Genomic DNA, 24621 nt, shown 5'->3' with positions numbered 1-24621 from the left:
ATATGTATATATATATATATATATCTCCATCTACCCATCCTACCTGTTTCTCTGGAGAATCCTGGCTAATAGAAGCATTATATATAAAAAGTATGGAATGTGACTAAAGACATATTTAGAGGAAAATCCATAGCCTTAAATGCTTTTATCATTAAACAACAAATACTTAAGATACGATATGCTGGATATTTATTGAAAGTGTACACTGTGTGAGGCCTGAAAAAAATATATTTCATTTAATCTTCTTAGTACTTATGAGGTGGGTACTGCGTTTTGCTATTCGTAATACTTAGGAGGTACGTACTATATTTTGCCCTTATCTTTTTGAAATGCTCAGAAGTATAATTAGGCACATCCACACAATGTTTTAACTATGATATGTTTCCAAGGACTATTTCACATAATTCTTGATTCAATGCCACAAATATTTATTAGTGCTTATTATATACAAGACACTATGACAAAGAAATGAATAATAGATGTTCTCTACCCTGTAAAATCCAGTCATGTGTGTTTATGATATAGATGATACAGCTCATATTATGATTGCAACTAACACTACTAGCTAAATTGATTGTATTAAATGCTAAAACTGGTACATAAACCCAGCACCATGGTTGCAGGGAGTAAAGTGATTCCAACTGAGGTTGGGGGCAGGAGTCCATCGTGGTGCTTGTTGCCACTGCTCAGGGAAGCATCTCTAAGTTGTTCAAACAATTAGTTAATGTGATTGAAGCAGGAAGGGCATACATTTCCACTTTATTAAAATATTGCATAGATACAGAGCAGTTGGGCACATCCATTCTAAGGCACTGTCCTGGTTTGAATGCAATTCCACAAGAGAGAAAAGAGAAGCCATTACATTCGGTATTATTCACCTCTACATTCAGACTCCTCCCATGTTCCATGTTTATTGCTACTGGGATCTCAATTTTAACCCCAAACTTATAGCAGCATCATACTGGGACCTAGATGACAAAAATGAAAGACACATCCTGGCTCTAGCACTTGATATGATTTGGCACTTAACTACAAACTCTCTTGCATTGCTCTCCATTTGTTTCCCAACTCTTGTTTAACTAAAGATATTATAAACTCTTTATGAATTAATTTCTTTACTAGTTTTCATTAAGCCTAGAACAGGACTAGTTAGGCACACAGTAGATACCCCCCAAATGCTTCTATTAAATATCACTTCCAAGAACTTCAATGGAATAGAAAAAAATATACTTTCTGTAATTCTAGTTTAAGGAAAGGATGACTGGTATCCTCATAAAGGGGAAATACTTGAATGTCCTATTTCTTGTATTTTACAAGGAACTAGGCTGAGTGAATATTTTCATGTATTAACAGCTTTAACTGACAAAGAGAGTTCTTCCCTTGCTACAGGAACTTGAGTCATTACCACTATTATATGAGAACATTTATATAAGTAGCAATGTGTGTGTGTGAGATTATAAGTAAAATTCAAAGAGGCTGTGAATCACTGAGCAACGTATAAATATCTGAATTAGTGACCTTCACCTCCTTAAATAATGTGTGTGTGTGTTACATAAAAAACATATAAGTTTAAAGAGTTTTTCATAACACCCTTGAGACAACTGGAGATAACTAGGCTTGGGAACAATCAGACTATACAGATAGCTATAGAAATATCTGTTAAAGGCAGTGTGTTCCAAAGCATATTTGCAGAATACTAGCTTTGTGGGTCATTACTGGGTATACATGAAAAAGGGTTCTGGGCTCAAACAGGACTGTAAAACACTGAGCCAAAAGAGGTGCTTTTTCCGCCTTTACCAGAGGACCTCTCAGAATTCTTATATGCTGATGTGCGCTGTGAATCTACAAAGCAGAAACAGCAGGAAGTGATTCCCAAACTTATTTGCAGACTATCTTGTATAACTAGGTGTTCTATGACACACACTTAGGGAGACACTGAATTAAAGGATGGGTAAAATTTAAAAGCACTGAGAGATACATAGCTGGATAGCAAAGGAGAGTGAAAAGCAATGGACACTGGTTCCTCAGTCAACCTAAATTAAATTAGATTCCACTTGTATAGCTTCAACTGTCAAATGGGTTCTTCCACAAAGAGCTGACTTATTCTGGGAACAAAATAAATCATCAAATCAATACTCAGCTCTAAGCCGCATCACCCCAGGCTGCAACTAAGCAGACTAGCCACCTTTGCAAAATTCAAAAGTAAAGATTAAAATTCTAATTTCCTCAAAAATAAAATTTTCAATGGAAAGAACCCAGTTCATACCAGGCAAATGAAATCGTCTTCATCCATGTGTTCCTAACACATTTTCATTATTTCATAAAATACACTGTCTCCTTTCTTGCCACTTGGGACACATATAAAGCTTTAAACTAATATAATCACCTTTAATAATGACAGCAGAATAATTATAGTGTTGCTATAATAGATATGTCAGATAAATATGATTATCCATTATGTTGACCCTACCCTGAAAAGGATTGCCATTATTTTTATGCTTACATCTATGATACGGTTGGCTTGGTTCACAAAATTTTTCAATGTAATAAAAAAATAAGAGTTGTAGAGACAGAATAAATCAAATCTAGGAAAACTGCAAGAGTAGATAGATATTCTAGAATTCATATGACTTGGAAGATGGGTTTTTAAAGTAGAAAAAAAAAGCTGTTTTTATAAGCTCAAACAAAAAAATTCTTCCAAGACAAACAGGATGCTGCAGGTTTAAGATTTTGTTTTTTGAGTTACTGTCAATCTCTGTAGGACTTGTTTCCTTTAACAATCCTTAAAGAAGACCTCTAAAGTGAGTGACTTGGTGCATAATAAGGCCTGCTCTCTGTCTGAAGCTTTTAGAACAATGACTACACTTGTATGGCTTCTCCCCTGTATGAATTCTTAAATGAATAACAAGGCTTGGTCTCTGTCTAAAGCTTTTCCCACAGTAATTACATTTAAATGGTCTCTCTTCAGTGTGAGTTCTCTGGTGCAAAGTAAGAGCTGTCAGCCTACTAAAACTTTTCCCACAATTATGACATCTATGAGGTTTCTCACCTGAATGAGTTTTCAGATGTCTTTTAAGACTTGATCCATGACAAAAGCTTTTCCCACACTCAAGGCATTTATATGTTTCTTCTTCAGAGTGGGTTCTCTGGTGCCCTATAAGGTGTGACCGCCGAGTGAATCGCTTTTTACACACCGTGCATTCATAGGGTCTCTCCCCCGTATGAAGTCGTTGGTGTCTGTAAAGGTCTGAACTACGAAGGAATCTTTTTCCACATTCAGGGCACTTATGAGGTTCCTCTCCTGAATGAATTCTCTGGTGCCCTGTAAGCTGTGACTTCCGAGCAAAACATTTCCCACACTGAGAACATCGGTGAGGTTTGTCTCCTGGACTCTTTTTCTTATGGGGTCTAGCGTTGAGGGGTTCTTCCAAGTTGGAGCTCTCAGGTTTCTCTCCTGCTGAGGGGTTCTGATGCTCTACAAGTTTTGTTAAATCTCTCTGTAAATCCTCTGGGGGGGTTTCCCATTGATTTTCTAACTGTACATAGTCTTTTTGCAAAATGGGGCCATGAAGAGCATTCCCCTCTAAAGTAACAATAAATGGATACATATTCTCCATTTTTTTCTGTTTTTCTGAAGTAGCTTCTTCATTTTCTATCCCGATCTCAAAACCTGAGAGAAGAAACAGAATGCAGATGTCACTGTGTCCCACACTGAAAAGAACATGAAGGAAAATGAGTTATATTAAACCACTGGTAGAAATAGAGATATTCTTAAGTACAATAGAATCCAAAACTCTTTACCTTGTTCAAAGTTGATTTTTTTCTTTTCTTTCTTCTGTGTTATCAACGAATGATTACTTACCTAACTTGGAATCGAGTAATTGCTTAATTTCTTTGGAATCTTGTAGTTCCTTCACCCATGCCTCTTCTCTATGCTCCAATGGAAAGCTCACGTCGAGTTTTGGTATTGGATATCCTGGCCAGAAGAAAGATGAGAAGCATAATAGTTTAGGTCACCAAAGATTTTTCCAGAGTTGAGGCTGATATCTTGGACATATGGCCCTTAATATCTACGTCCTCCTCAACTACTATTATGTCATCTGGAATCTCTTGCAAGAGTCTTCTTTTTCTTTAAGACAAGAACAAAACAAGGCTATTCTCTTCTAACCTATGGAAAGGGAGTAAATCAATTCTGTGCAGAAATCAATACAATAAACTGCTACCGTATCTATTTTGATAATAGATTTATTTAGGTTAGAGCCAAACTATGAAGTAAATCTTCATAAAGTTTTGGCACATTAAAACTGAGAAATGCTGATATTGAGTACTACGTAAAGAGAGAGAGGTAAAGCCAGAAGTTATACAACTGCTTACTGGAATAATTTCAGTTGAGATTTTCAAATTATAATGGAAACGGACTGGGTTAGCAACCAGAAAAGCAGTCTCTATGCTTGTTTCAGCTGAAGACTAGAAGTGGATCCTCTTGAAATTAACCCAAGTAACCATCAAAGGGTGTTTCTCACTGTCAAGCTAAGGACAACCAGAGAAGTTTCTACATTCAGTGCTCTGCTGTGTCCTACCACCCTCTCCTCACTGAGGAGAGCCACTCTGACTCCCATCCTCTCTCCACGCCCCTTCCTCGCCTTCCTCAGCTCTGTCCAAGTTAACCGGTCCGCCATCAAGTTTGGGTTGCAAGTGGCTCATCTGAGATCAAAATGCAGCATGATGTTTAAATATTAGCATCATTAAAATAATATCAGCAAGTTAATTTGATGAAACTTTAAAATTTAAAACATATCAAAATGGAGGAAGTGGACTAAAATACCTTATTTTATATTTTCATGGAAACAAGGACCTTTTAAGATTAAGAAGCAAAAATGCGTTGCGAATAAAATTCTGTTTAAATTCACTATATTGTTTTTGTTTGGGTTTCAAAGCTAAGAATAGGATGAGAGGGTAATGAGACCGAGGTCAAATAAAAATGGAGGTCATAGATGAAAGGAAAGCTGCAATTACATAAAAGTAGGAGCAAACTGAAACTTGAAATAAGCAGAGAGAGTAGCAAAGGCCTAGGTGTGAAACACTAATTTATAATCTAAATGCAGGGAGGGAGACAGACTTCCAACACGATACCATGAGGAGCTCTGCAGACCTATTTCCTAGTGAAACTGGTGAAAATTACTAAAAATAACAAAGAAATGTTCAAAGTCTAGAAAATTAGGAAACATCTATTGGATTGGCCAAAAAGTTCGTTCGGGTTTTGCCATAAGATGTTCTAGAAGAACCTGAACAAACTTCTTGGCCAGCCCAATATTTTTAAAAATCTGCTAAAATTTACAGAGAACAGCAAGAGTCTTACGTATTTAAACCAAAACTGTTCTCTTTGGGCCCTCTCCCAGCTCCACTACAGACTGGCATAGCCAAGAGCCTGGGGCACTCTTTCCCCCAGCTCCCATTCAGAGGGATATCTTCCTGGGAGGGGCAGGACCCCAGCATTTGTCACCCTACCCTTAGCTATCTACAGTTGAGTCTAAATTCCAGGCCACTGTGGCTGAGAGGTGAGGGCTCCTTTCATCTACCCAGTCTCCACTGGTGGGATAGAGGATCTATCTACCTTGGGTGTAGTATTGCTGAGAATACTAGGGCCCTGATTGCCCTTGCAAGGCAGTTGTGGTTTTGTAAGGCAACTGTGATTATAAGGCAGTGGTTTCTTGCCTGGAAAGGCAAGTCAAGGAGACCTGAGGCTCAGACTTAGTGCTCAGCTCCTAAAGTGGCAATGTGACTCAGAGATAAGCACATTACTGTCCCCACCTCCAGCTCCAGAGCAATGCATCTGAGATTTGGCCTGAGAGGACAAGCAGGCCTTAAAAGAGGTAGCTCCTAAAGTCTTCTCAAAGAAACTGACTTCATTTCCAAGAGAGAGAGGAGACGTTCAAGCCTAAGGATACTCTCAAAAAGAGTGGAGGCTGTAATGAAAGGCAATTGGAAAGAGTGATAGATTTATTGCATATACACACTAAACTGTAGGCTGACTAGTTTGCAGAAGAGAACTGGGGAAAGAGACAGCTGGGAGGAGCCCTCCTGGGATCAGAACAAATCTCAAAAACTGACCTCAGGAACTAGCCCATCTAAGGTGTCTGAATTTGATTGAATTAGTCTACAGAGCAATTTATGCTCCAGGGCATTGTTGAAGCAACAGAACAATTAGCTGGTAATTAATAGCTGGGGCTGGTCATGGCAAGAGACAGCCAAAGAAAGCCCTGCAAAAACTACTGTCATTCCAGGGTGACTATGCGCACACCCAAGGCTGTGCTCCATGAGGGCAATATCAAATGCTTAATATTGCAGGGTGAACTAGAGTTCACTAAAATAATCCAGCCACTCACCAAACAAATAAACAAACTCTGGAGAGTGGGAAGAAGGACACACAGTTGCTACAGAATGTAATCTAAAATGTCCAGTTTCCAACAAAAAACAAGACATGTATGTGAATAGGAAAGTATGACCCCTACACTGGAAAAAAAAAAAAAGCAGGCAGCAGAATCTGCCTATGAAATTGACTAGATATCTAATTTAACAGACTTCAAAGTAGCCATTATGAATGTGTTTCAAGGACTAAAGGAAACCATGATTAAAGAAGTACAGTAAATTATGATGGCATTACATCACATCAAATAGAGAATATTGATAAACAGGGACTTCCCTGGTGGCGCAGTAGTTAAGAATCCGCCTGCTAATGCAGGGGACACGGGTTCAAGCCCTGGTCCAGGAAGATCCCACATGCTGTGGAGCAACTAAGCTCGTACGCCACAACTACTGAGCCTGTGCTCTAGAGCCCGTGAGCCACAACTACTGAGCCTGCGTGCCACAACTACTGAAGCCTGAGCGCCTAGAGCCCGTGCTCCACAACAAGAGAAGCCAGTGCAATGAGAAGCCTGCACACCGCAACAAAGAGTAGGCCCTGCTCGCTACAACTAGAGAAAGCCCGTGTGCAGCAATGAAGACCCAACGCAGCCCAAAGATAAATAAATAATTAAATTTAAAAAATATTGATAAATAGAAATTATTTAAAAAATAATTGAAATCGAGTCCCCCTAAAACTGAGTTCCTCTGCTGAGTTTATGATTAACCCCTCTATCCAAAATTTTATTCCCTTTCTTGTCTGGCACCTGTTCCCCTCAGGATTGAGGAGTATCAATGCAAAGGGGGGATTGAAACCAAGCAGGACTCTCTGTGTCCTCCATTTCTTGTTTGTAGAAAAAGGCTTTAGCCTCCTAGGCCTTCCCTGACTTCCAAAGAGCAAATTCAAGCAGTTACTAATTAGGGAAGTGAGGGAGTGCAGAAACAAAGGAAAAGCAGTCAAGAAACAATAGTTCAGTAAACAGAGTCCTAGTTCCTCCTCAAGGGAGGGAGATATACGTGTGTGTGTGTGTGTGTGTGTGTGTGTATAAAATAATCTGATACATATCTTTGAGTTGTTCTGCAGGAGCTAAGGTTCCCCATCCAGGTGGAGGATGGTAACTACCTTCTGAGACCCCAGACTGGTCAGAAACTTGATGACTGAGATTCCTGAAACATCACTCTGCTACCTCACTATCAACCAATCAGAAGAAAGTCATGCACCCTGCAGCCCTCACTCCAAATGCTGCCTTTAAAAACTCTTCCCTGAAACCCATCAGGGAGTTCAGGTCTTTTAGGTATGAGCCATCTGTTCTCCTTGCTTGGCCCTGCAATAAACCTTTCCTTGCTCCAAACTCCGACATTTCTGTTTGTTTGGCCTCACTGTGTGCCAGGCACAAAAACTTGGGTCTGACAACAGAATCAAGTGGTAATTCTGGAGTTGAAAAGTACAATGACTGAAATGAAAATTTCACTACAGTGGCTCAAGAGTACATCTGAACTGTCAGAAGAATTGCTGAACTCGAAGACATATCAATAGAGGTTATGCTATGAAAAGAACAGAGGCAGAAAAGAATGAAGAAACATGAATGGAGTCTCAGAGAAAAGTGGGGCACCATTAAGTGCACCAACAGATATATAATGAGAGAACCAGAAGGAGAGGAGTGAGAGAAAGGAGCCGAAAAAATATTTGAAGAAATAATGGCCCCAAACTCCCCAAATGTATTTAAAAATATCAATATACACACCTAGGAAGCTCAATAAATTCCATGTACAATAACTACAAAGAGATCTACAAACAGACATATCAGAGTAAAAATCCTAAAAGCCAAATAAGAAGAAAAAACCTTGAAAGACAGCAAATGAAAAATGACTTGCCACTTACAAGGGAACCCTAGCAAGATTAAAAGCTGAGTTCTCATCAGAAACAACAGAGGCCAGAAGACAGTGGGATAATATATTCAAAGTGTTCAAAGAAAAATAAAAACTGTCAACCAAGAATCTTATATCCAGAAATACTATCTTTCAAAAATGAATATGAAATAACATTTCTGATAAACAAAAACTGATGAGAATTCATTGGTAGCAGACTTGCCTAACATGAAACACTAAAGGAAGTTCCTTAGTCTGAAAGCAAGTGATCCCAAACAGTACCTGAATCTACATGGAAAAACAAAGGGCACAAGTAAGGGTAATTATTTAATTATAAAAGATAGTATAAATACAAATTTCTGTTTCTTGTCTTAAAAGATTTTAAAAGTAATTATGTAAAACAGTATGTATGTAGTATATTGTTGGGCAAATAACATACAGAAATGTATTCTATTTGCCAATAACAGCACAAATGAAGTGGGTAGGAGAAAGCTGTACTGGGCTAAAGAAATGACTTCTAACTGAAGTTAGAACTTGAATCCACAGGAAAAATGAAGAAAATCAGAAATGATAAATAATGTTAATATAACAAAAGCTATAACATATACTTGTTTTCCTTTCTTCTCCCAGCTCCTTTAAAAGTCTTAAAATTATATAAAGTAATAACTATAACAAGATATTGTTGAGTTTGTAACATTTTTGATATAATATGTATGACAGTAACACCCCAAAAGGGGAAAAAGGGAATAGAGTTACATAGGAGAAATATTTCTATGGCTCACTGACATTGTTAGTATAAATCCGAAGCTGATTATGATAAGTTAAGATGTACATAATAAATCCCAGAGTAATCACTAAGGAAATAGCTTTAAAAATAGTGAAAATTCATTAAAGTACATAAATTTTACATTGAAAATATTTACTTAGTGTCAAAGAAAGCAGTAAGTGAGGGATAGAGGAGCAAAACAGATATGAGACACATACAAAAACAAAAAGTGAAATAGCAGATATAAATCCAACCATATCAAAAAAAAATAAGATTAAATGGTATGAATTAAACAACTTGATCAAAAGGCAGAGATTGTCAGACTGGATTTTTAAAAATCCAACTATATGCTGTCTAAGGAGACACATTTCAGATTCAAAGATACAAATAGATTGAATGGAAAAAAATGGAAAAAGATATATCATGCAAGTAGTAACCACAAGACAGCTAGAATGACTATATTAATATACAAAATAGACATTAAAACAAAAAAGTTATTAGAGATAAATAGAATCATTTTATAATGATAAAAGAATCAATCCATCAGGAAGATGTAACAATTATAACCATACGTGCACTTAATAACAGAATACCAAAATACATGAAGGAAAAATGGACAGAAATAGTAAAAGAAATAGGCAATTGAATAGTAATAGTTGGAGACTTCAATATCTCCTTGCACTATTGGATAGGAAATTTAGGCAGATGATCAACAACAGAAGACTTAAAAATTACCATAAACCAACTAAACATCACAGACATTTATAGAACACTCCAACCAACAACAGCAGAATATACATGCTTCTCAAGTGCACAGAGAAAATTCTACAGGACAGTTGAGATACTATACCGTAAAACAAGTGTTCAAAAATGTTAAAGGGGACTTCTTTGGTGGCGCAGTGGTTAAGAATCCGCCTGCCAGTGCAGGGGACACGGGTTCAAGCCCTGGTCTGGGAAGCCCGCACATGCTGCAGAGCAACTAAGCCCGTGTGCCACAACTACTGAGCCTGCGCTCTAGAGCCTGCGTGCCACCACTACTGAAGCCCACGTGCCACAACTACTGAAGCCCATGCACCTAGAGCCCGTGCTCCACAACAAGAGAAATCACCGCAATAAGTCCACACACCACAATGAAGAGTTGCCCCCGCTCGCCACAACTAGAGAAAGCCCGCGCGCAGCAAAGAAGACCCAATGCAGCCCCAAGATAAAAATAAATAAATGAATAAAAATTTATAAAAAATGTTAAAGGATCACAATTACAAAGTATATTCTCCCACCAAAATGGAATGAAATTATAAATAAATAACAGAAAGGAAACTGGGAACTTCACAAATATTTCAAAATTGAACAACATACTCCTAAGTAACCAATCAGTCAAAGAAGAAATCAAAAGGGAAACTAGAAGTATTTTGAGGTAAATGGAAACGAAATGAAAATGAAAACTTAGGACTGTAAAACCAGTGCTTAGAGGGAAATTTATAGCTATGAATGCCTATATTAGAAAGGAAGAAAAATCTCAATAACCTAACTTTGCACCTTACACCATCTCTGGATACAGAGAACATGTGCTCATACTTGAGCTTCTTCTTGGATGAACTTCTTAATTATCTACCAACCTCGCCCCCCACTCACCTTGTCGTCCTACATCCTACATAACATTCAGATCCTTGTGCCTCTGGTGCACTCAGCCTCCACTTCCTGGACTCTCAGAGCCCTGCTCCTGACACTATAACCAATTTGAATTTCCCAACCTATGCTCATGACCCATGTCAGCGGAGGCTACTGACCATTCCTTGACCCATCTTCCACCCTTCTGACGTTAGTTCCTGTCCTCTACTCTTACACACTCCATAGTATACCATCACAGATGCTGAATGAATTGGACGCTTATTGAAAAGGTTTTCACAGATATCAGCCCTCCTTCTATCTGCTAACATGGTGATAACAGTTATGACTTTTATACAGCAAAGATCAAACACTTTGATGATACAGAATAAGTGAAGGCAAGGAGAATTTGGCACTCTCATATGCTGTGGTGGGAGAATAAATTGGTACAACAATTTTGGAGGACAATTTGACAATATCTATTAAAGTTTTAAATACCCATTAACCAATCAACCCCACTTCTAGAAATTTAGCCTATTGACACCTGCATATACACAAGGATGCTCACTGTATATTTTATAGCTTGGCTCCAGGGCTTTGAATCAATGTTGAATGGCAGTCAGAAAGCAGGCTCTAATTTCTACTTCTGTCAGGGGGCTCTTCTCTTCATCCTCAATGCAGACTAGTCTGTGTAGCTGCTATTACCATTGGATGAGTGGTTTTACAGCAATAGAAGAAACATCAATTGCTATTCAGTTGGTATAAAATAAGAGGGTCCTACAAATAGAAACCAAAGTCTATTACCTTAAATTTAACCATTGCTTCTGTCTTTTAGACTATAGTCTAGAACCTTAGACCTTAGTTTCCAAGTGATGATAATGTGTTGTCCAGGATGTTAAACTCACCTCATGGTTATAGCCAAGAGACTCATCATGGGTATATTTTATTTGACCTAATTAACTGAAGAAATTTACTCAAGAAAAATTGACTGCAGAAAAAGAAAAAAAAGATACAAGGATATAATGCACAGCACAGGGAATATAGCCAATATTTTATAATAACTTTAAATGGAGTATAGTCTATAAAATACTGAATCACTATGTTGTACACCTGAAACTAACACAATATTGTTAATCAACTACACTTCAATTTAAAAACTACTTTCTGACGTTAAAAAACTGAAGTATAAAGTAAAAGGCTAGTAGGGACAGGGAAGCATAGGTGCATACTTGTTTTAAAATATAGCTCCAAATTCTTTGATATTTTTCCCTTCAAGTGGTGGAGTTTAATTTTCTTCCCCTTAAGTGTGGGTTGGATTTAGTGACTTTCTTCTAGTGAATAGAATATGGTAGAAGTGATGGTGTGTGACTAGTTCATCAAAAACATTGTGGCATCCTCCTTGCTTTCTCTTGATTCGTTTGCTCTGGGGGAAATCTGCTGCTGTGTTGTGAGGACACTCAGGCAGCCTATGGAGAAGATTGCTTAGCAGGGAACTGAGGTCTCCTGCCAGCCCCTGCTGACATCTTGACAGCAACTACATGAGCAGCTCTGAGCCAGAAACACCCTGTCAACCACTCCCAAATTCCTGACTCTCAGAAACTGTGAAGTGATAAGTGCTTTTTCTTTTAAGCTACTAAATTTTGGGGGGTAATTTGTTATTCAGCAAAAGCTATCTAATACAAAGAGGGAAAAAGCAACTTGAGGTTAACAAAGAAGGTACTTGATTGATGAATGTTCCCCCCATCCCAGGCTCAGGGAATGACTTCATTAAGCCCCATTATCAAACATTGTGTCATAAAGTCTCCACTGTACCAAGAAATATCATTACTATTGTTAGGGCTGGATATTAGCTAATGATACATCATTTAGTATAAAGAAATTTAAGTTACAAGACTCTTTTGTTGCTCTGCGGACAGCATTTTTTGCCCTACTTTTTACTTTAAATTTTCATCTCTCATATCCTGCATCACCAAAAAGATGTGACCTTTGACATTTTGTATACAATTTCCTAGTGTAAGTTCATGCGGTTAAATTAAAAAAACCTGAGGCTTTGGCAAATGAAAATTGTTCCAAATTTGGTGTACTAATTTTGAACTCCAGACTTTCAAAGATAAGCATGGTATACTTTATATTTTTAGGACCAGCACATCTTTTCTTTCTTATTGCAGACATTCTAATATTTTTGCCTATCTCTAACATCTGGCGTGTCTGGTTTGAATTCAAATAAGGGATTTTTTTTAAATAAGGGATTTTTTAAAGCTTATGTATTTCTTAGATCTCTTTATATTTTCTACTTAAGTTCTTTTCCCTCTTTCTCTCTTATTCTCTCTTCCCACCCCCCTCTGTATTCACATTAAATGAATATCATTAGGTGAATATATGTGTGTATATACATATATTTTTTTCCATTTTCTATATACCCAACAACTTAATGTTTTGCTAACAGGGAATACATTCCAAACTTTAATATAAAATCAACTGACCTCTTCCATTACTTTGAAATTTCTTCTATTCTGCCAGCATCCTGTGCTTTTCACTCACTCAGCCTACAATATGATGTGCTTCATGTAATATACCGAAGATGTTTTCATTTAAAAAAAAACCAGTAAAAGTATAAGCAACCTTTAAATTATAGAACAATAAGTCTTGCATCATTTTGCAAAGCATAATATATCACTTTAACAGTGATGAAAAAGGGGTAGTTTCCTCTCCTCCAAATTGGTATATTTTACTTGTTTAATTCATTCTATCTCTTCCTTGTTGAACACACTGGACATTCCCGTGCTTTAAAGAGTAAAGTATTACAATCAAGAGCAACATTGCTGTTCTGCATCATCTGTGATCTTTGTACCTGGGACTGTTGCTAAGAGGAGCAAATTAACATGGGGAATGAGAGTGCATGTGCAAAAACATTTATCATTAAATATTTCTAGCTAAGTTTCACTACTTGTTGCTGGCATACATACAAAATTACAGATTTTTTAGAACTTTTAAACAGCCTATAGACTATAGGTAATGTAAAGATTGGAACGTAAATGACAATATTATATAGTTCTGCTTTGACCATAATACACATACATATGTAGTTGTCGGTTTTTCTTTTTTGTCACCTTTATTTTAAAATATCTAGAGACCCACAAACACCTCAAACTCCACATGGTCAACATGGTCAAATCTAAACTCACATTGACCCACCAAATCTGATCCTCTCTTCTGTTCTCTGTGTCAGTGAATAATATTATCAATCTTCCCAGTTCATTGGCCAGAATCCTGGATACCATCCTTAACCTCTTTTTCTTCTTCATCCAACACCCAGTCAATCACCAAGTCCCATAATTTCTATTTCCTACTTATCTTTCAAATTGGTCTTTTTCTCTCTACCACCACCGACACAATCTTAGACCAGAAAATCATGCTCTCTAAGGTGGATGATTGCAGCATAGCTGTTTCCAGTCTTCCCTCTATTATTGTAGCCAGAGTGACCTTCTAAATGCAAATCTGTGTATATCCCTGCCTTACTTAAGAACATCCAGTGGTTCCCCACTGTTCTGGTAATAAAGCATATCTTCTCAACAAGGCTGACAAAGTTCTTCAAGATCCAGGACCCTGCTTCTCTCTCCAGCCTCTTCAGTGCAACTCTGGCTCCTCTGCTTCTCCTCTGCGCCCTCAAACTGCAGCAGGAAGTCTTCAAATATGCCATGCTCTCTAGCCCTCTGAGCCTTTGCATAGGCTGCCCATTCTGTCCAAAGCCCTCTCCCCTCCCCACTTCCACCACTCAGCAGGCTTACTGCAATTCATCTTGTAGGTGTCTACCCAGATCCCCCTTCCTCAGGGATGCCTTCCCTCTCTGCCAAAAAGCTGGTTAGGTGGCAATCCTATGAGCTCCCATAGCATCCTACTCCCTCCAATACATCATTTTACAGTCCTATTTTCATATCTGAATCATCCATAGGAGCTGAAGCTCCAAGGTGCCTGGGACTGATTTTCTGTCTTGTGTACTAGAGACCCCAGGGTAGCAACCCACTGAATGAGGAAAATATTTGCAAATCATATACCTGATAAAGGATGGATATCCAGCATATATAGAGAACTCTAAAATTCAACAACACCAAAAAAAAAAATCAAAAATGTGCAAAGGACCTGATTAGACATTCTCCAAGGAAGATTTACAAATGGTCAATAAGCACATGAAAAGATGCTCAACATCACTAATCATTTGGAAAATGCAAATCAAAACTACAGTGAGATACCACCTCACACCCATTAGGAATGCTACTATCAAAAAAAAAACAGGTGTTGGTGAAGATGTGGAGAAACTGGAAACCTTGTGCACAGTTGGTGGGAACATAAAATGGTACAGTCTCTGGAAAACAGAATGGAAGTACCTCAAAAAATTAATTAAAACTAGAAATGCCGTATGATCCAGCAATTTCACTTCTGGTTATATACCCAAAAGAAGTAAAAGCAGGGTCTCAAACAGATATTTTTACATCCATGTTCACAGAAGCATTATTCACAATAGCTAAGATGTAGAAGCAGCCCAAGTATACGTTTATGGAAAATGGATAAGCTAAATGTGATATATACATACAAAGGATTATTATTCAGCCATTAAAAGGATGGAAATTCTGAACCCTGAGGACATTATGCTAAGTGAAATAAGCCAGAAAGGTGAATGGTGGTTGCCGGGGGTGGGGGGCGGTGGTGGAATGTAAAAATGGGGAGTTATTGTTTAAATGGGTCTAGAGTTTCAGTTTTACAAGATGAAAATAGTTATGGAGATGGATATTGGTAATGGCTCCACAAAATTATAAATGTATTCAATGCCACTGAACTGTACACATAAAAATGGTTAAGGTGGCAAACCTTAGGTCGTGGGTATTTTACCACAATAAAAAAAATTGAAAAGAGAAAAATAGGCTTCCTGAGCAGGGTCATTAGCTTAAGGGGTTTTCAATCCCATTCGATTGAAGGTGCTTTGTGCCCAGCTATCCCCAGAGAGATATTTCCTCCTTCTGCTCTTTTTTTATTTTTTGATTTTTTTGATGTGGACCATTTTTAAAGTCTTTACTGAATTTGTTACAATGTTGCTTCTGTTTTATGTTTTGGTTTTTTTGTCCACGGGGCCGGTGGGATCTTAGCTCCCTGACCAGGGATCGAACCCACACTCCCTGCATTTGGATCTTACCTCCCTGACCAGGGATCAAACCCACACTCCCTGCATTTGGAAGGCAAAGTCTTAACCACTGGACCGCCAGGGAAGTCCCTCCTCCTTCTACTCTTGATCAGAGTGGCCTGTTTCCATCAGGTTATCGGTATTCTAAGCAACCTCAACCCTGGAGAGCTCTTGAGCTCTCAAAATGGAAACCAAAGAAAGGAAATAAAACCCTTGCCTTACCAGGGTCCAGAAAGGGCTGGCCTTCCCCAGCAGCACCGAAGCTCAGCTCCTGCGGCCCTGCCTGTGGGATCCACGCCTCTGCCACTGGGACCTCCGGGGCAGGTCCCATTACTTGGAGTGGGGGTGACTCCAGGTGGATGTTTGGCGGTATGTGTGCCATTCCCACTGGTGCCAGTTCTTCCAAGAGCATTTCCTGTCTATCGAGCTGGGGGAAATGCCAGAACCGTCACTGAAGTCCAGACCAGCCCTGCCCAGTAGCAATATAATGCAAGCCACCCATGTCCTTTTAAATGTACCAGCAGCCATATGAAACAAAAAATGAAATAGGTAAAGTTGATCTTAATAACACACAGTATTTAACCCAAAAATATCTAAAATATCATAATTTCAGAATGTAATCAATATAAACAATTGTTACGAGATATTACACCGACTTTTGTTTCATACTAAGTTTTTGGAATGTGCTGTGCATGTTATACTTACAGCACATCGCGATTTGGACTAGCCACATTGCAAGTGCCCCAGAGCCACCCCTGGCTAGTGGCTGTTCTGGGTGGTGCGCGACTAGACCATACAAAGTAAGCTAAACCGAGAAGATGGAGAAAGGAAGGGAAACCATAAATTCATTCTATCCTAGGGGGACAGGGACCCTTGGATGACTCCAAGGAGAGTTGACCCCATCAACACACCAGGCAGAAGTGCCCCTAATGCCCACCAACAAACACTTTCTTCTCCCAAAGATTCTGTCCGTGCTCAGCTGTGGCTTTCACTGGATGGTTCTGAACAGAGGCCAGCGCCACCGCCCCCATGGGGCATTTTGCCTATGATGGCAGGTGGTGGCTATCAGAATGTAACGAGCCAGAGGTGGGAGTCTATGTACTCGGCTGGCCAAAATGTTCGTTCGGGTTTTGCTGTAACGTCTTATGGAAAAACCAGAACAAACTCTTTGGCCAACCCAATAATTCACAGGGCAGAATTGTTCCACCTCCCAAACAATTTAGGAATGTTCCCTCAAACATTCATGTACGTAAAAAGAACCTTTCAAGGACCTCATCCTGTTGGTCATATAAACACAAAATATTTTTGCATATTTTAGCATGACTTGAATGCTCTAGGAAAGCATTACTTTGGAAATCAAATGAAGACTATACTACTTATTGTTTGGACTGACCAAGAGTTGTTTGCCACTTTGAGAAATCATATGACCAACAGCAACACCGCTCACAGTGTTTGAGCTGTATCACATCAGTCAGAAGTTCTGCCTGTCGCCTTCCCAATGTATGTGCATAGATTCAAGCAAATGACAACCTCCTGAAGTTTTGGTGCAGTCAAGCCCAAATATGTGCACGCTCACATGCTTATTAATTCATAAGAAATCACACTCCTTTTCCTTTATATTCCTTCTAGACTCTACTTGACTCAGGGTTGGCAAAATTTTCTTGTAAAGAGACAGACAGTAAATATTCTAGGCTTTGTGGGTAGTATTGGTCTGTTGCCTCTTCTTTTTTTTTAAACCACTCTTCAAAAAGGTAATAACCATTACTAGCTCATGGGTTGTATAAAAACAGGCTTTGTCCAATATTTGGCCCATAGAGCACTTATTATATTGATTTTTTTTCTAATTCGGTGTATATAAGGAGGTTATATTATCTATAAATTTCATTTTAGCACAGTAAAGGGGACATTACCAAATATCTGTTATAGAAGTGGAGTTGGGTTTAATAGTTGAAACATATGCCAATTCCAGCAGAAGGAAACATATGCCAATTCCAGCAGAAAGGAAAAAATGGAAAGCCCTGCAGGGAAATCCTGAGGCACCAGACAGAACGTCTGATCCAGTCCCAGCTGCCTCTGCTACTTCTTTTGGTCTAATTCCCAAGATCCCAACCTCTTTTCTCACCTGCTGCTCTGGTATCTCAAGTTCTCTCTGTAAGTCTTCTATCAGTGACACAACTCTTTCTCTGTTCTCCGGGCAATGTTCCCTCACCCAGGTCTCTATCTCTGTGGGCAGAATCGTTAGGAATTGCTCCAACACCAGCAGCTCCAAGATTTGCTCCTTAGAACGCATCTTTGGCTTCAGCCATTGACAGCAGAGCTCCCAGAGTTTGTTGAAAGCTTCATGAGGCCCAGATGCTTCTTTGTACTGGAACTGCCGGAAGCGCTGGCGGAAGACCTCACAGTCGGTATCATACTCTTGAAACACCGAGCCCTGATTCAAGGAGGCCTGGATTGCACAACCCAGGGCCACAGCCATCGCCAACTTCCAGCACTGTACAATTTATCTGGGTCCCGAAGCGGCAGATTCCAATTTCTTTCTTTGTGTTATCCTCTGGGCAGAGCCACCTACAAGCTAAGGACGGGACAAAATGAGGAAGGAGAAACAGCAGTGGTTACCAGAGGGTAGACTAACCTCCCTTAACTTGCTTACTTTTCTCCAAAGCCCTAAAGAAGCAGATCATAATCTTTTGGGGGGTTTTGAGAATCTGATGAAAGTCATGGACAATTTCTAGAAAGATACACTACACAGCAAATTCAATTTCAAAAAGTTTACAAAATCTTCAAGACCATCCACGGATTCTCTAGAACTGTGCTATCCAATATGGTATTCGATAGTCCCATGTGGGTCGGGGGAGAGATAAATTAGGAGTTTGGGATTAACAGATACACACTACTATATATAAAATAAGTAGACAACAAGGACCTACTGTACAGCACAGGGAACTATACTCAATATCTTATAATAACCTATAATGGAAAAAGAATCTGAAAAAGAACATATATATATACACACACACACACACATATATGTACATATTGGGTTGGCCAAAAAGTTCGTTTGGTTAGTGAATACGTTGTTCCATAAGGTTTCTCGTGAAAATGAAAAATGTGTCCTTTATTTTCACTTAAAACCGAACAAACTTTTTGGCTGACCCAATACATATATATCTGAACCACTTTGCTGTATATCTGAAACTAATACAACATTGTAAATTAACTACACCTCAGTAAAAATAAAATAGTCCCATGTGGAAGTTTAAATTAATTAAAACTAAAAATTCAATTTCTCATTCATACTAGCCACATTTCAAGTGCTCAAGAGACATCTTTGTGTGGTACATATATACAATGGAATATTACTCAGCTATAAAAAAGGATGAAATAATGCCATTTGCAGCAACATTGATGGACCTAGAGGTTGTCATACTTAGTGAAGTAAGTCAGACAAAGACAAATATATGATATCGCTTATATGTGGAATCTAAAAAAAGGCTACAAATGAACTTATGGACAAAACAGAAATACAGTTACAGATGTAGAAAATAAACTTATGGTTACCGGGGGGTAAGGGGTGGGGGAGGGATAAACTGGAAGATTGGGATTGACACATACACACTACTATATATAAAATAGATAACTAATAAGGACCTACTGTATAGCACAGAGGACTCCACTCAGTACTCTGTAATGGTCTATGTGGGAAAAGAATCTAAAGAAAGAGTGGATATACGTATATGTATAACAGATTCACTTTGCTGTACACATGAAACTAACACAACATGGTTAATCGACTATACCCCAATAAAAATTTTAAAAAAGAGACATCTTTGCAGAAAGTTCTATTGGACAGCTCTGCTCTAGAATTCCATGGACCCAGTGAACCCCTACAGATGTAGTGGCCTTTAAACCCAGTCCCAGCCTAATTTCAAATGTCTTGTGTTTCTGAATATAGCTAGGCCACAGAAGAAATGGAGGAGCAATACTTACAATGGTGAAGAACCATGAAAGTCCATCTACCTTTGAGTAACCCTTAGTCACCTTCAACCATGGGCATCTTGGCTAGGGCCATGCCTTGCAAAGACAGCAAACCACCAATCAGTCCCTAATTCCTCTCCACTGGAGGTTATGCATAGTTCAGGCAACATCACCGTGACCCTCATCCTGAAACAGCATTCTAAGTGACTTTCTCATGAGCAAAACACATGGCAACAGGGCAGGCCAGCAGGAATCAGTTCTACATTAATAACCAAGAACATCTGTCACATTCATCACGCCTTGTGCCAGCTACTGTTCTAAGCCTCCCACACGCATCGGTTCATTTAGCCCTCACCCAACGTTAGGAGGTGGGCTCTAGTACTGTGCCCTGAATACAGATGAGGGGACTGAGGTGAACCTGAGGAGGATGGAATAACTTTGTCCCAAGTCACACAGTAAACGTCAGAGGGAAGTGGGGAGGAGGTTGGAATCTACAGACTCCCGCACTGCTCACGTCCCAAACATCCACATATTCTCTGAGTGCAGCCTCTGAGGTCACAGAGGCCGTCACGTACATGTCCCCACAGGTCTCAGCACCGGTGCCCACTCCCCCCACTGCCCCGTGTGCTGTGGCTGCACTCTGTCTGCATTTGCCAGGACGCCTCATGTACCTGTCCTCTTCCTTGGGGTGGTGGGACAAGGAAAAATATGCTCATGATCTCACCCAGTCATGCCAGATGGGCACTGCCCCCATAGCACCGTTATCTTGATGGCAGCCTGGGCTTCAGCGGCAGACCCATCTCGTGATAACATGCTAGCTCTGAGTCCCTGACGCCCAGGGCTTCTGTCGCTAACACGAGATAATCACGGCATCTCTTTCATAGAAGTTCCTGAGGCGGATCCCAGCGCAGGGAAAGGAACAGCAGTGTGCCTGGCACAGAGGAAGCGCTCAGGAAAGCTCATTTCCTAGGAAGCTTCTATTTCCTCCCACCCCACCCCGCCAAGGCACCTAACCGTCGCTGGAGGGCATCCAGGGACCGTGCTGGTTTGGGCTATGGACCCGCCTTGAATGCGCTCCAGCCTCACAGCTGGGCAGCCCTCCGCGGACGGTCCCCAACCTTCCACCACGCCGACCAGGGACTTGACCCTCCGCCTTTCTCCCCGTCGGCCCTTCCGGATGAAAACTTCACTCCACCCCGGGGCTGATGGCTTCTCCTCAAAGCCTCCTGAATGAAGCCGGCCCACAGGGCCCGTGGATGAAGAAGGGTGTAAAGAGAGGGCACTCGGGGAAAGGATAGGGGGACAAGCCTAAAAACCGGCTTAAAATCGGGGGGCCGCGGCGCGCCCCGAGCGTGCTCCCCGGGGAGGATGTCCCGCCGCCCGGAGGGGCGCTCCCCGCCCAGGAGAAGCCCGGGAAGGCCCGGCCGGGTCGCAGGGAGCGGCGGCGGGGATCCGGGCCGGACAGGGGCCCGCCGCCCGTCGCTCCTTCCCGTGCCCGCACCCGGACCGGGGCTGGAAGCGGCCGGTTAGCGCAGCCCGAGCGGGAAGGGAGCCCCGCTCCCCGCGCCCGCGCCCCAGGGACGGCCACGCCCTCTGACCGCTCCGGGACTCACCGCCTCAGCGCCCACGGCTCTCCCAGGCTCACCGGGGGCAGCTGCCCAGGGCGCAGGCGCGCGGCCAGGCTGCGGACTACAACCCCCGGCAGGCTACACGCCACTCGCCTAAAGATCTCGGCCCCTAAGGATGCTGACGCGGGAGAGGCTGGGAGTTTCCTTGGTCTCCCCTCGGCCTGAGGCCGCTTTTGGAAGCGATCCCATTTCCGGTCTTAAGCGACTCTAGATTCCCGGGGACTGGGTGGGGCGTGCTCCAGTTCTAGATCCTAGTGAGGGCTTCTCTCCCGTCAGCCCTAGAGTAACCGGAGCGACTGGGGACATCCTTAAATCTGTTATGACTGTATCAGTGATTCTCAAACCTCTCTTTTTAGGAAGAATTTTTTTGCGAGAATCTTAAAAATTCAGATTTCTGCGCTCTACCCCAACACCCATACTCATTGGATCTCGCATGAACTCGAGAATTTGCATTTCAATAAACTTTTCTGGGGATAATGACTCTGATCTTCCGCTCCCGGGTCACAGTGGCCTAGCTACCTTTGTATTTTCTTCTCGTAAAGAACCGAGCTTCGACGAAACTACCCCGTGCATTCCTCTCTGCTTTCGGCCGCCACCAGAGGGCTCTTGGGTCTTTAGGTTAGCCCATATGGCCCCTCCTCTTGTCTTCCAATTGGTCGTCCGCAGGTCCCGCCCCTGGAGTCAAATTTTCCCTTCTGGGTGGTCAGCCGTGAGTTGTGGCCAGGCCAGAGGCGATGATGTCATTCTGGAGATGTAGTCCTCACATTCGTCCCGAGCTAGTTTGTGAGTGTGTGTGTCTCTGGACGCCAAAGTTTAGTGTTGGTCCAAGACAGAGAAGAAAGAGCTGCCTGCGATTGTGCCTCCCAGAGGCTCTGGTGGAAGTGAGACCTGGGGCAGGCGCCCTGCTGTCGCGAGCCTACAGAGGCCAAGGCACTTGAATCTGCTCCGCCTGGGCTGGAGTTGGGCTCATGGACTGGGTGGCCCCAGGGGTACGCCGACTCCTGCGGATTCCGTGTATTGTTGGCTGAGGCGCCAGGCGCCTTCGCCAGCTGTCGCAGCTGGTTTCCGGACCAAGATGGTCTGCGTTTGACCCCAACTCCCAGGAGCAAAAAGTAGTCCTCATTGTGATAGCAGAGTAGTTTCTGCGCCTGGAGCCATGCGAGGCCCAGCTTGGAAGCGTGTCATCTGCGCTTCTATGTGTTCTGCCGCTGGTCCCCCAGAAACCCTCAGGCGGCTTCTGGAGCTTTGCCACGGCTGGGTGGCTTTGGCTTGAGATGCGCACCATGAAGCAGGTCCTGGCGCTGCTGGTGTTGGAGCAGCTGCCGACTATCCTGTCCCAGGAGATCCACAACAGCGTGCAGAAGCTGCACCCGCACAGCTTGCCAAGAAGCTGTGAGTCTTTTAAAATACATGCAGACAGAGGTTGCGAGACGGAGGGGAGGGAATAGGTGAGTGAGTGCGACAGAGATGTTTTGTGTGCGGTTTGGTGGCCGCGACTGGGACATCACGGTGTCGTACTTCCCCACCCGGAGTCTCTTGATTGCCCTGAGTAGACCTACACGGGCAAGTGACTTTGTAGTTTAGTCTGGAACTTCCATCCTCCAGATTTCCCCCCAAGCACACAGAGGGAACAGTGAAGAGGGCCTGTTTCCACAGGGAGGCAGGTCACTGCTGCAATAGCCAGTGTCAGCTTGGATCACAGGGGTTCGAATCTTGGCTCTGCCCACTGGCTCCGTGGCTTGGGACAAGTTACTTTCCTCTTTGCGCCTCAGTTTCCCCTTTGGTAAAATGGCTTCTGGTATTGTTTTGAGGATTAAAGGGAGAGCAGCGCGTACATTTTGATCACACTGCTGGCACGTAGTCAGTGCTTAAAACTGTAAGCTGGCCGGGTGCGGCGGCACACGCCGGTGGTCCCAGCTACTCCGGTGGTTGAGTCGGGAGAACCGCTTGAGCCCTGGACTTCCGGGCTGTAGGGCGCTCTGTGATCGCGTGTCTGCACTAAGTTCAGCTTCAATCTGGGAACCTCCCGGAAGCGGGGGACCACCAGCTTTCCTCTGGAGGGGTGAACAGGCCCAGGTCTGAAATGGAGCAGGTCAAAACTGCCCTGCTGATCAGTAGCCACATGGCGCCTGTGACTAGCCACTGCCCTCCAGCCTGGGCAACAGAGCAAGACCCCCGCCCTGACAAACAAAACTCTTAGCCATCAAGTTCCCTGGCAGTCCAGTGGTTAGGACTCTGCGCTCTCACTGCCGAGAGCCCGGGTTCGATCCCTGGTCAGGGAACCAAAATCCCACAAGCCGCGTGGCCAAATCTTTTAGCTGTATATTAGGGTCAGCAGTCAGGGCTGTGGAATGGCCTCACTGACACCGAGAGGGTGGAGCATGGATGCTAACAAGAAAGAGTTTCTGAAGTCAAGGTTCCTCAGTGCGGAGAGAAAGACCTCAGAAATGGTGGTTTGGGGTTTTTCTGGAAGGGGGCTGGGGAATATCTCTTAGTAGAGTCCCTCTTTTAAATTAAACTTTTAATCTTGACATTATTGTAGAGTGGCAGGCAGTTGAAAGAAATAGAGAGGTCTCCTTTCCCCTCTCCCTCCTTTCCCCAGTGGTAGGTAACATCTTGCAAAACTATAGCACAAGGCACAACCAGGATATTGACATGAATACAGTCTGGATACAGAACAGTCCATCACTGCAAGGGGCCCTCCTGCTGCCCCTTTGTAGACACACCCACATCTTGTCCTTCCCATCCACTCCTCTCCTGCCCATTCCCAGACCCCTCACCCCTGGCAACCACGAATCTGTTCTCCTTTTCTAGAAGTTTGTCATTTCAAGAATGTTTTATAAATGGAATCATATAGTCTGTAACCTTTTGAGATTGGCTTTTTTTGTCCCACTCAGCATAATTCACTGGAGATTTATCCACATCCTTCTGTGTAACAATTATTTGTTCCTTTTTATTGCTGGGTAGCATCCCATGGTATGGATGTACCACAGTTTGTTGAACCAGTCACCCACTGAAGGACCTGGGGGTGGTTTCCAGCTTTGGGCTATTAGAAGTAAGCCCGTGTGAACATTTAATTGTTTGCTGAATTATTTTTATGGTCGATGCTTTACAATCATGGTCAGATCATTCTGACACCTAATTCACTTTGGAGTTAGTGTCACTTGATCGTCTTTTCTCATTCAGGTTGTGAATTTCCT

At 41.9% G+C, this 24621-nt stretch overlaps 1 protein-coding gene across 1 annotated transcript; it reads right to left on the bottom strand.

The window, feature by feature from the left end:
• Positions 1 to 604: 604 nt before the first annotated feature.
• On the bottom strand, positions 605 to 21432 carry ZNF449 (zinc finger protein 449). The gene is made up of 5 exons (XM_082646900.1): positions 21407 to 21432; positions 17941 to 18390; positions 16041 to 16245; positions 3863 to 3976; positions 605 to 3670 (listed from the first exon to the last, which is right to left on the bottom strand). Exons 2-5 carry the CDS (start codon positions 18292 to 18294, stop codon positions 2784 to 2786), a joined length of 1560 nt encoding a protein of 519 aa, XP_082503026.1. The 5' UTR covers positions 18295 to 18390; positions 21407 to 21432; the 3' UTR covers positions 605 to 2783.
• Positions 21433 to 24621: the final 3189 nt, after the last annotated feature.

Source organism: Grampus griseus (assembly GCF_964374135.1).
Source record: "Grampus griseus genome assembly, chromosome: X".
In the NCBI taxonomy this organism is placed as follows: Eukaryota; Metazoa; Chordata; class Mammalia; order Artiodactyla; family Delphinidae; genus Grampus; species Grampus griseus.
Note: the sequence above shows the minus strand (reverse complement) of the source record. Positions and strands in the feature narration are given on the sequence as shown.

Coding starts and splice junctions, on each gene's coding strand:
- ZNF449 (XM_082646900.1), bottom strand. CDS start 18,294: ATGGCTGTGGCCCTGGGTTGTGCAATCCAGGCCTCCTTGAATCAGGGC. Junction 16,246..17,940: donor TTGAGATACCAGAGCAGCAG/GTGAGAAAAGAG, acceptor CATTTCCCCCAG/CTCGATAGACAGGAAATGCT. Junction 3,977..16,040: donor CCAGCCCTTTCTGGACCCTG/GTAAGGCAAGGG, acceptor TCTTCTGGCCAG/GATATCCAATACCAAAACTC.